General features: G+C 52.2%; 1 protein-coding gene across 4 annotated transcripts in view; it reads left to right on the top strand.

The window, feature by feature from the left end:
• The window catches only part of UBE2V1 (ubiquitin conjugating enzyme E2 V1), a 31,083-nt gene extending 28,486 nt beyond the window's left edge, over positions 1–2,597 (top strand). For all 4 annotated transcript variants that reach the window (XM_025470385.3, XM_035705783.2, XM_049100158.1 and 1 more), the window contains one exon: positions 793–2,597. In XM_025470385.3, coding sequence (XP_025326170.1) covers positions 793–939 — 147 coding nt within the window. In that variant the 3' untranslated portion in view covers positions 940–2,597. The remainder of the gene's footprint in view (positions 1–792) is intronic.
• The last annotated feature ends 9,757 nt before the right edge of the window (positions 2,598–12,354 follow it).

The following is a 12,354-nucleotide window of genomic DNA, read 5'->3' as shown; positions in this document are numbered from 1 at the left end:
ATAGAAGGCAGTAATGGCAACAGTAAATACTACAGAATCAAAGTGACATTAATAAATGCCCCATGTTTCTTGCCAAAGGCTTTAAGCCTTTGAGACCTGCTCAAAGGGGAGATCAGCAAGTGTTGAAGGGTTTTACGTGTTAGCATTATGTGAGTTAAGCCTTTGTTTTGAGACACTCAGAAGACTTGAAAGAAAAGCGAAAAGATATGGGCTTGTTGCTGTGTGTTCAGTGTTTAATGTTGTATCTGAGCTCCACCAAAGTCCTGAACCCAAAACTCAACTCACACTTTGGGAAATTTCTTTTGGGAATTACGGTACTAACATGAGAGAATGTGACTCAGAGGCAGGGCCTTGTCACCAGAGTGTGGATTTGGGCCACCACGTTGCCTTTGCTCCTTACTGCACTGAACATTGTTATCATCTACCACCTGGGTGTAGAGCCAAGAAAGGACAGCTTGAGCAGAGGCAGCAGCCAGTGCATCCAGGAGAGCAGGTCACTGTTCTAGAGCCAGCTGGGTGGAGTCTTGCTAAGTGTCAGGGCCATTTCTCTGAAGGTAGCTTTACATATCCATAGTTTCCTTCTCCTAAACAGTGAGGGTTCGGACACAAACAGGAAAAAACAGACTGCCCAGAGGGAGGGAGTCATGCAGGTAATTCTACATGTCAGATATGGTGGTGTGATGGGCATGTTCCACTTGAGAAATGCACTTTACTCCTATCTGCAGTTTTACTCCAGCATATAGTGATTCATTTGTTGGAGAGCCTGACAGTTTTTTGTTTGCCTTTCTGTAGGTGGACCCAAGAGCCATATCCGTGCTAGCAAAATGGCAGAATTCATATAGCATCAAAGTTGTCCTGCAAGAGCTCCGGCGCCTAATGATGTCTAAAGAAAACATGAAACTCCCTCAGCCACCCGAAGGACAGTGTTACAGCAATTAATCAAAAAGAGAAACCACAGGCCCCCTCTCCCCCCCCCATTCGATTTAAGCAGTCATTTTCCACAGTAGTACATTTTCTAGATACGTCTTGTAGACCTCAAAAGTACTGGAAAGGAAGCTCCCATTCAAAGGCAATTTATCTTAAGATACTGTAAACGATACTAATTTTTTGTCCATTTGAAATATATAAGTTGTGCTATAACAAATCATCCTGTCAAGTGTAACCACTGTCCACATAGTTGAACTTCTGGGATCAAGAAAGTATATTTAAATTGATTCCCATCATAACCGGTGGGGCACATCTAACTCAACTGTGAAAAGACACATCACACAATCACCTTGCTGCTGATTACATGGCCTGGGGTCTCTGCCTTCTCCCCTTCTCCTCCTGCTGGCTCCCTCCCTCCCTCCCTCCCTCCCTCCCTCCCTCCACCCACCCCTCTGTCCCTGCAACAGCCCTCCAGCTTGGGGTGGCTTGCTAGAATAGGCGTGAAGGTTTCAGGTCGCAGCCTGTGGGACTACTGCTGGGTGTGCAGGGGTGCTCCAGCTGCACCCCTGGTTTCCTTTTTTAAGTCTTAAATGATGCCCTCCCCCCTCCAAGCCATCATCCTTTCTCTTCCCATGACCACCCTCGGCCGAAGCATAGATTGTAACCCCCTCTGCTCCCCTCTGAAATTGGCCTTTGGTGAGGAATTCAGGGCTTTCCCCATATCTTCTCCCCCACCTTAATCGAGGGGTGCTGCTTTTTCCTTCCTCCTCAAGTCCCTTTTTGCACCATCACAACCCAATACTTCCTTGCTTTGGCCAGAAGCCATCAGGTAAGGTTGGAAAGAGTCTCTGACTTCCCTCGTTTAGTTTGGAACCACATTTACTCACTCTCCACCAGCCTGGGAATGAATATTGGGTCCTCAGCCCTGCCACCCTCTGCTGTCATCATCAGCTGATGCCGTTTTTTAGCTCAGGTTTTGATAAAGTGAAAAGAACAGTCACCAGGGGTATTCAGACCTGCCAGCTCTCAAAGTGCTTGGTGGTAAAACTTGGAGAAAGGCCACAGAAGACACTTGTAAGCACACACGATCCCTCTGAATGAATTGTTTTCTTTTCCTATAATTGCTTTTGCTTTTAACAATTGAAGAAGTTTTAAACAGGGTTCTCATGTGGTCATCTTACAATCCATTTGGGTCTAGTTTGGAATCTGACAACTGGAACGAAAAGAACCTTGGATTCGGTGCATACTTTGGTTTTGGTGCTGCTGCGTCTCATGGTCCTCAGCAGGGATCGAGAAAGAACTCAGTGTGCACAGCAGATCCCCGAAATTGGCGGGCTTGACTTCCTGGCAAATTGCTGCGTTTTTCCACTTTTCTGTTCAGGACCACTAAATGCTGAGATGTGGATGCATACCGAAATAAAAGCGATTCATTGTGTTCTAAAGATTTTTTTTTTTAATTTAGTGTTTGTATAAAACCACCTTTTGAAGCAGCAACTATCAAGTCTGAAAAGCAATCGATGTTTCCATTAATCTTTTTCTGGGGGATACCTTAGTTCTAAGGATTTAACATCCTGTAAGTAAAGTTGAACATAACAGTATTCCATAAGCAGCCTTTTTATTGTCAGACCATTGCCTGATTTTAATATAATAAAAAAGAAAGTGTGCGTTAATATTTAAGAAGCTGTGCCCTTCTTCCGCTTGGCATATAATTTAGGAATGGAATTTGACATCTTAAGATGCTTTGGGATTCAAATTGATGTCCTTAAATCAGGGGTCGGCAAACCTCCTTCTGCCAAGGGCCTACGTCAGTAAATACTTAAGCTTTGTGGGCCAAGAGACAAAATTGAAGGTACTGTGTAAATATTTATATGGTGAGAGAAAATGGATTTCCACAAAATTGGTTATTGATGAAATTCAAAATCTAGCAACTGAGTGCAGTTCTTTTCTAATGTTATAGGTCTAATGAGAAAAATTGAATTCTTTTTTTGGAGAGTAACATTTTGCTTCCTGGAATTTAAAGCTAGTATTCCTGATTTATCAAGTCTGTTGTAAATGTTCATCTGCAAAAATAGTTCTTCATCAAGGGACTGTACAGAAAGGCAATGGGCCAGATTTAGTCCATGGGCCACAGTTTGCCAACCCCTGTCTTACAAGATTATAGTGAGAAGGTTGGGGTGGTGGTGGCGGGTGATCTTTCCTTTAAGTAGCTTTGTGGGACTCTAGCTATTAAGCCCCCTCTAGCACCTAGTTACCAGCTGGATTTAGTAGTCTGTTGGGAAGGGAAAAATAAGGCTTTAACATGAATTTCTGGCATTTGAGACCAGAGTTTTGCCTGACAGTTGACAGTTTGTCTACTCCCTACACTGTAGGGAGTAGAAACGTGTCTGTGGCTGTTTTTATCCAGGATTTGAACTTCCTGCTGTGGTCCCAGCCACCAGCAGGCGTGACCTTGGTGTCCTGTGGCAGGAGCCAGGCCATTCTTCTGTGGCTGTTGGGGGCCAGGTCAGATATCAGAACCTGGTGCCTGGGTAGCGCCAAATTGTTCTTACTGGGTCACCCTTCAGAAAGCACTGCCCGATTTCTTCCAGATGGTCCCTAGGAGTCCTCCAGAGTGAATTACTGCCTTTCAGCTGTGGGTTCTTCACCTGTAGTACTTAGCTTCACCAAGGGAGGACAAGGACAGGAGATTTTTTTTGGGGGGGGAAGGGAGATTCTAAAATTATTTCAAAATGCGGCTGGAAAACTCCAAGGCAAATGCAGAGCTAACTCTAAAGGTAGCAGCTCTCACATGCTTTGTGACCTCCAGAGAGAAGAGCCATCTGGAATCCTAGAGTGGGCACCTTTCCTTCTTCATGTACGACAGAACTGACCTCAGAGTTGGGGGAAATTGAGCTGGAACTTTCTGTGATAGCTGAGCCTCATCTGTGGTTATGTCCCACAGTCATGTGATTTGCTTCTCATTGTTGCTGATGGGTTTACAGGTGGTCTGCAGTTTGGGCCTAAATTTAGGGCAGAGAAGAAACGCTTGTGTAGGGGGGCTGAGTGCGCTGCTTCACCAGGTGCCTCTGCTCACACCTCCACATCCTCAGCTCCAGTCAGGTCTTTGCTCTTGAGAGAAGACACTCCTGTTACTTTTCATTGTGTAGAACTGCAGGGTGTGGGGGTGCACGGAGGTCTCCAATGATCTGACCAGGTGGAAGAGGACATGCACCCTCAGATACTTACCAACAGCAAACCAGTGGTGGGTCTCCACTACCCCATGACTTTTGACCATAATCTTGGGACGAGAGCAGGGTCTTGAGCTGTGTCTCAGCCCTGCGGAGACAGTTCCTGGAGCCCTTGGGTGGGGTCACCCTGCGGTACTAGTGCCTTTAGTTGTGATAGGGCAGCATGGATGGTGTCCAATAAATGGCACAGACTCCGCAGGTCCCTCCCTGTCCACCCTGGCCATCAGGGCCCCCTGCTCAGCCTCTTGCCCTTTTGAATTCCCTCCTTGCCTCCAGGGAGCTAGTGGATACTCAGCCACATTCCCCTTCCTTACTTACTTGTGCCTGCTTCATATTACTCCATCGTCAACCCCATAAAAGACTGGGGCCTAGCGTTAGGGATTTCCCATTCCTTACTCAACAGAGGAGGAAATTCTAAGGAAGGGCAGCTTGTGAAAGCAGGTCATTTTTCCAGCTTGTGAGTCATCATCTGGGCTGGGGGCTGTACAGATAGTTCTGAGCTGTGTGCACAATAACTGGACTCACCTTGAAGGCATTCTTGGGATGACATGAGGTTACCTGCTTTTGCTTTTAGTCCAGGCTGCCTCACATTGCCTAGAGGTGACCTTGGAAGAGGTGTTAGTGCTAGAGCCAACCTCATTGCTGCTGCCAGACGACTTCTTACCATGAACAAGAAGGCACAGGCTGCGCATTGGCGTTCAGGTGTGAGCCTGATGCGGTGCAGGTGGGTGGGGACAGGGGCGTGGAGGTGCTACTCAGTGTTGGGGATGTGAGTTCAATGAATGCCACATCTTTGGTTCACAGGAGAAACTGCAGATATGTAATGTGAAATCTAACACTAGTGTCGACGGACCAGCTTCTCATTCTATGTATAAACAAAGTACCCCTACGACTTGCAGGCCATGGGAGAGTTCCGTGTGCATAAGGCTCTGTCACCGGTGGCACCTTGGCCCTCAGGATCATTACCATGGTGGCCTTTGACCCTGGGAGCTCTGCCCAAGGACATGTGGTGGGTCCTCCGAGCAGGGGCATAGGTAGAAGGTTCTAAGAAACCAGAATTGCTGCAGGATCCACAGGAGACAGACCCATGTTTCACTGAGCAGATGCAGTCCACTGACATGCCCCATTATTTTAGTGCCACCAAGAAAACATGCTCTCAGTCACAAGTGCAAGACACTACTTGTGTCTGACTATAAGGAACTGACTATATACTGACTATAAGGAACCCCCCAATCCAGAAATGTTAAGATGTGGAAATGTCCAGTTGGTGAGAAGCAGGGTGTACCGTCATGATAAGGACAGAGGAGGTGGCCACACTTGTGACAAAGGACGGACACCGCCTCACATCCCCTGCTAAAAACCCTAGTCTGCAAGCCTGTGATGGGCAAACCTGACTCCCATTTCTAAATTTACTAAAGAGAGAATACGTGGGCTTAGAAAGGACTTCAAACAGTAGAAAGCGAAGGGATGGAAGGTGCAGTCCTCTCCGGCTTCTCACCCCATCCTGTCCAGACAAGCACCCGTGCAGCGGGCTCCTGTGAGGTCCCGTGCGCACGTGCAAACCAGTGCTGGCCCCCTCCCCGCCTCTCCTTCCCACTGGGAATGTGGCCTCCACTTTGCTCTCCCCCTGGATGTTTTCTCCCCAACAGGACCTGTCAGGATCCCTGGGGAGCAGCACGGAGGGAACAGGCGCATAGTCTGAACAGCTGCTGGGCACCCAGGACCCAGTGCACCCCCACCCGGTGACCCGGCCCTGACGGGACGCTGAGGTGGTCTCGTGGTTGGCAGCACTCACCGGCCTCAAGGCACACGCACATTTGTGTGTGCACGCTCGTACGCGTGTGCAGGCGCACATCTGTGGCGTCAAGTCCTGGGAGTGGGCTCCTCCGTCCAAGGTCATGGGCACTTCATGTCATTTTCAAGCTGCCTTGCAAAGAAGTACCAACTCTCCCCCACCTTTATTTTAAGATAGTTATTTACCTAACAATTTATGTATTTATTTGAACACAAGCTGTGGGGAGGGGCAGAGGGAGAGAGAGAGGGAGAAGCAGGCTCCCCACTGAGCAGGGAGCCAGATGTGGGACCCGATCCCAGGACCCTGAGATCATGACAGGAGCTGAAGGCAGATGATCAGCCCCCGAGCCACCCAGGCGCCCCCGCCTCCCCTTCCGTCGACAGTAGGGCAGGTCCCCCCACCGGTCTCTCTGATGGGACTTCCTTGCCTGCCCACCTTTGAGCTGAACGGCTGTCCCACAGTTTCCCGTGCCTGTTCTTACGTGTGAGGCTGCGTCTCCTCAAGCGGAGAAGTCCTGGTTTTCCCTCTCGACCACGGCCTGTTACCTTTTCCTGCTGATCTGTAAGCCTGCCTGGTTCTCACCGCCTGCGACGGTCACCCGAAGCATACACGAACGGGTCTGGTATACTCGGCTGCGTCGGTGATGGGTGGCCACCTTCACCAGCCATCAGGGCCCTTCCCTCGTGGTCAGCTGGGGACACTTTCAGTCCCTTCCCCTTCCACCTCCTGGGCCTGTAAATGTACTGGGATGAAGACAGGCATGTGGCCAGCAGAGTGGCTTCCTGACACCACCCACAGCTTGCTGCCTGGCGTGGGTGTGTGTTCTGATGTGTCCTGCCCCCTGGCAGTGCTTGGGAAAGCACAGATCTCATGCCAACGAGTGGGTGCACTAAGAAACTTCGTGCTTCCAGAAGCCAGTTCTCAATCCACCACGACCTCCGCCGGCTCCCTGGGCTCTCGGCCTTGTCCCCATCTCCACACAGGCACAGCCAAGAGTGCGCTTCACTCCCTTCTCTGTGTGGCTGGCTCCCCGGCACCAGGACAGCCGCTCTTGTGTGTCCTCTTGAGAGAGACCTTCCCAGTCCCCGGGCCTTCTCTGTCCCTGTCACCTGTGTTTTGTACTAATACCTAACAATTGGATTTATTAGTTTAGTTATTCCCCTTTCTCTCACTAGAGTGGATCTCATGCAGGTGAGCGCCTCATCTGATTTATTCCTGGGCCTTCCCCTCCCGGCCGTGGACATTGATGGGCCCGGGGGGTGGGGGGGTTCTTGATGGCCTGTGAGGCCTCCGTCTGCCTCTGCCATGAACACTAAGTGACATTTGGGCAGCAGGCTGGGTGCGTGAGTGGGCCGAGGGATCCACTAACTTTGGCAGTTACAGGTGAAGCTTGTAAATGGTGAGTAGATGGAAGGACGCGCACACGAGTGCGTGAGTGGAGGGGAGATCTCCACGTCCTCTACCTGGCTCAGGTGGGCCGACCCTCACCCACCCCCCAGCTCATTCGTCTACCTGCTGTGCGGCCCTGGGGCCGGCTCCTTAGCCTCTCTCTGTGTCCACTCCACAGGGTTGTTCTAAGGATTTCCAGAGGTTTTACGTGTCGTGGGATTCTCACAGCCCTCGGCACATAGCAAACCCTCAGGAAACGTTAGTTACCTGCTGAACACTGAACAGAACACAAGTTTCCCAGGTGCCCGGTTCCAGGCCCGGCCCCGCGCGCTGCCGCTACAGGCCAGCAGGGGGCGCCCGCGCGCTGCGGTCCGCTGCCGGGCACGCCTCGCTTCCCCAGGGCCGGCTCGGATGAGGCTCTCAGGTGGCTGCGCGTGCACTTGGCAAAGGGGGCCCTGCAGGGAGAGCCACCTCCTCCCCCACACCTGGACGAGCTCTACCCCGACTGCACCCCAGCTACACTCCAGCAGCGTCTGGCTGCAGGGGTCACAAACCCAAACGCCCCAGGTGTCACAGACACCAGCCACAGACCTGACCCGGGCCTCTGTGGACTGGAAACCTGGCCTATTTGCCCCTGGAACAGGGGCTCAGGACGGCCACATCTCTGGATTTTTCAAGAGAGAAGTCAGACATCAGGATTTAGTAAAATATCTCAATTTTTATGGTGGAAATGGATTAAAGGCTTTTTTTTTTTTTTTTTTTTAACTTTTAACCACCAGTTGCCACCTCTGACCTACCTTTTAATGCTGCCTTGGAGGAAGACATTTTGAGATAAACCCATATCCCTCTGTTTCTGCACCTGCCCCCTCAGGTTCCCTCCAGGCCTCAGTTTGTAGGTCACCCCTGTCCTCTGGGTTGGGAGCCAACCCCCATCCCTGAACTTTCCCAGGAAAGCTTTTTTTTTTTTTTTTTTTTTAAGATTTTATTTATTCATGAGAGACACACAGAGAGAGAGGCAGAGACCCGGGCAGAGGGAGAAGCAGGCTCCATGCAGGGAGCCCGACGTGGGACTCGATCCCTGGTCTCCCTGGTCTCCAGGACCAGGTCCTGGGCCAAAGGCAGGTGTTAAACCGCTGAACCACCCAGGCTCCCTCCCAGAAAAGCTTTTATTCACTGGTTTGTTCATTCATTCATCCAGCAAGCATTTACTAAGTGCTTTCTATATGTTGACCACTATGGTGGGACACTGTAGGGAACAAAACCCCTTGCCTTCATAGAGCTCATGTTTGAATGGAGGAAATGGACAAAAGACAATGTCATTTTCAAAGCATTAAGCACATACCCAAGTACATGAACAGGATGGAAGGGTAACAGCACTGGGCAGAGAGGGCCTCTCTGAGGACGGGACTCCCAAGTGTGTGGAGGCCCTGCTATGCCCAGAACCTGGCAGGGTGAATAGTTCCAGGTGAAAGAAACAACACGAGCAAAAGCCCTGGGGCAGGAAGACACATGTGACATCATCACTTTAGAAGTCTGCAGTGCCTGACCCATCGCAAGCATTCTGTGAATGGATGGATAAGTAGACACACGGATGTGCTGTGCCAGGCCCTGTGCTGGGCACAGGGGAGGGGATGCCTGGTGAAGAATGAATGAATGAACAGACCCAGCCCAGCTGCTCCTGCCCTGGCTTCATCAGCTTGATCCCAGGCCTCTCTCACTCATGCTCTGGTCTCATGCGCAGCCTGGCTGGGAGTGAGTTTCCAGTTCTACCTCTGGCTGCAAGGGCCCCAGACATCCCCCCACATCTGGCCTGAGCCCCCTTTTCTGTTTTACAAACCAGCTCGGGGTCCACATGGGCTTGTCAAGAAGCACGGGGTGGAGTGGAGAGCTGAGCTGACTTCCCCGGGCCCAAGTGGGCAGGGGGTTCCAGGAACCTCAGGCCTGTCCTCAGAGAGAGGCAGTGATCTGAGGGCCACAGAAACCCCACCCCCTGGATGAAATGAGACCCTTCCTGATTGGTAGCCTTGTTGGCCCGTCTAGTTGTGAGTGAGGCCCAGAGAAAGGACACGTCTGTCTGTCTGTTTGACACTTATTCATTCAACAAATATTGGGAGGGCTTCTTCTTGCCAGGCACCGAGGGTGCAGAAGAGGATAGAGCAGAAAAGTCCCTTGCCCGGACACTGCTGTCATTCCGGGCATGGGAGATACAGAGTAAGGAAATAATGAATATACAAGATAACAAATGGATCGGGGCAATAAAAACAGTACAGTGAGCTAATATGATGGGAGAAAGGGCAGGGAGCTGCCTTAGGTGGGGGGTCAGAGAAGACCTTTAAGGAGGTGACATCTGAGCTGGGTGCTGATTATAGAAATAATTGGCAGAGGGAACAGCAGGTGCAAAGGTCCTGAGGTTGGCATGCGTTTGATGGGTTGACAGAACAGCAAGGAGGCCAGTGTGGCTGGAAGAGAGTGTATGAGGTTATGGGTGGTAGGAGTGAGATGGAGGCAGACCCCACAGGTCCTTGGGGAACTGCAGTGGCAGCATGGTGACTTCCTCATGAGGTGATGGGAGGGTAAAATGAGACAGTACAGGAAAGTCTCTGGAATACACTACGAGGCTCTATCATTACTATTATCACCAACTTCAATCATTCTCCCTAGTTCTGGGCCTCGGGACCACCCTAGGAAGGACCATCAGGTCTTTGAGGCCTTAGCTGTGGCCTGTAGGGTCAGTAGCCCCCTCTGTGGACCCGGCTGCCCCCCCACCAGGATCTGGGGGATGGGAGTGAACACAGGGCCCCGGGCTGCACGCCACCCTGCAGCAGTGGTCTCCTCTCCCCCGGAGCTGTGCCCTGGCTGCCGTGCCCCAGCCATTCACAATTTGGGGGCACCTCCCCCAGCTCTGCCCGAATCCTAGCCATGTTGGGTCACCCTGACCTGACCATTTGACCTCTGTGAGCCTCAGGCAGGGCCGCCACCTGCCCAGGCCGGCCCTGCCCCTCGCCTCCTCACCCCGCCCCCACAAGCGGTTGTGGCGCCCAAGCCATGGGTTCCTTGGAATGTGATTATTTTTCTTCCCAGATAATTCAGGCCAGAAGACTGGGCCAGCCACTTCCGGCCACACTGACCCCACTGCCTTCCTGATCTTTCTGTCCACAAACTTGACACTGTGGTCAGAGGCCTAAAGCCAGACCCTGGAGCCCCCATGCCTCCCCTTCTCGCCCTGGCCCCTGATCAGGACCCAGCTCTGGGAATCAGACTGTAAATACCAGGACCCTCAGCTGCCCCTTTCCCGCAAACCCCAGCTGAGAACATGCTGACCCAGCCGCGGTGTCTAGGGAGTACTGCACTTTACAGTTTACAGGGTGATTCCCAATCATAGAGCTCCCCAGGGCTTTACAGATAACCCAGGGATGTGTCAGCATCCACACCTCCATATTCATTCATTCAGCAAGTATTTAATGAGCACCTACTGTGTGCCAGGCTCTGCCCCAGGCCCAGGGAATGCAGCAAACCACGAAACAGACAGAAACACTTGTCGTCTTGAAGCTGATGTTCTGGGGGTGGTGACTGTGGAGGGGACAGGAAGAAACAAACAAGTAAGAACTCAATTATGTAGAATACTGGTTGCTGATAAATGCCATGGAGGGAAATAAAGCAGGGTAGGCAGAGGGGGGTGACAGGCATGGGGACAGGAAAGACCTGCTATTTAGAAGGTGGCATTTGAACAAAGACCTGAAGAAGATGAGGGAGTGAGTCATGTGGCTACCTGGGGGAAAAATACTCTGGGCAGAGGAAACAGCCAGTGCAAGGGCCCTGTGGCAGGAGCATGCCCAATTTGGTGGCAAAACAGCCAGGAGGCTGGTATGGCTGAAGCAGAGTGAGCGAGGAGATGAGGGAGAGGATGAGGTCCGAGCGACAAGGGACACCTCATGCGGGGCCTTATCAAGAATTTTCTCTGAGGGAGAAACCTCCTTTTTCTCCGAGGGAACTAGAAACTGCAAAGGGGCCACAGGAGGTGACTCGGGGTTTCACAGAGTCCTAGCTGCACCAGGGGGACGGACAGTAGCGGGAAGGTGGAAGCAGGGGATGGGAGGTGGAGGAGATGGACCGTGGGGAGAGGACGGGGCTGCCACGGGCCTTCCCAGGGGACCAGGTGAGGCGTACCTGGGTGCTGGGCACCACCCTCCGCTGGTTCAAGGACGCGCGTTTGTATGTCACCCTGCACGTCTCTCCAATCATTTTCCAGGGCCTCTTAGATTCACAAAATGCAAAGTGATCAGAGAGCGAGCCCACGGAGTGGGTGCGGGGTGAGGGGATCAGAACCCAGACTCTTCCCCAGCGCTGGCCCAGCCCAGGGAGGCTAGAGTTGCCTTATCCTGCTGGGAGGAGCCTGTTTTGCAGTCGGGGGCGGGGGGGGGGGGGGGGGGGCAGCATTCATCACTGGGTATGTCACACGGTCCTGGACTCTAGACAGAGGGATCAAGGGGGCTGGTGGGTCCAGGCTGCGTGGAGGGCTGGGGCTGGGGCCAGACGCCGCAGTGGCCAGTGTCCATAGAAATGGAGTTTAAGGCTCGGGTGTGCACTTCCTGGGAGCAGCGCGGCTGGAGAGAAAAGGGCCTTCTGTTGCTCATGCCTTCAAATCAGAACAGGTCCCCCTCCTTGCAGCCCTCTGCTGCAAGGCTCTGTGGCCTTCCGATGTTAACAGGACAAAACTGAGGCCCCGAGAGGCTGTGACTGGCCCAAGATCACACAGCACTGAGCCACAAAGCCAGGTTCACTCTGACCACACTGGCGTCCAAGCAGTCGCACTGCCCCAACTGCCTACCCTCCCACCCCCCACCCCACCACGAGGATTATCAGCATCTTAACCAGCCTGGCGAGGTCCATTTATTCAGCACGGATTCAATCCGGTGCACCGCACCGCACCCCCAACCCCCGACAGCACTTTCCTGTAACCCCACTATCCTGTAACATTGTTGGTGTCCCCATTTTACAGATGAGAGCACCAAGTCA

This window comes from Canis lupus, chromosome 24 (genome assembly GCF_003254725.2).
Source record: "Canis lupus dingo isolate Sandy chromosome 24, ASM325472v2, whole genome shotgun sequence".
NCBI lineage: Eukaryota > Metazoa > Chordata > Mammalia > Carnivora > Canidae > Canis > Canis lupus.
This window is presented reverse-complemented; position numbering and strand designations above follow the sequence as displayed.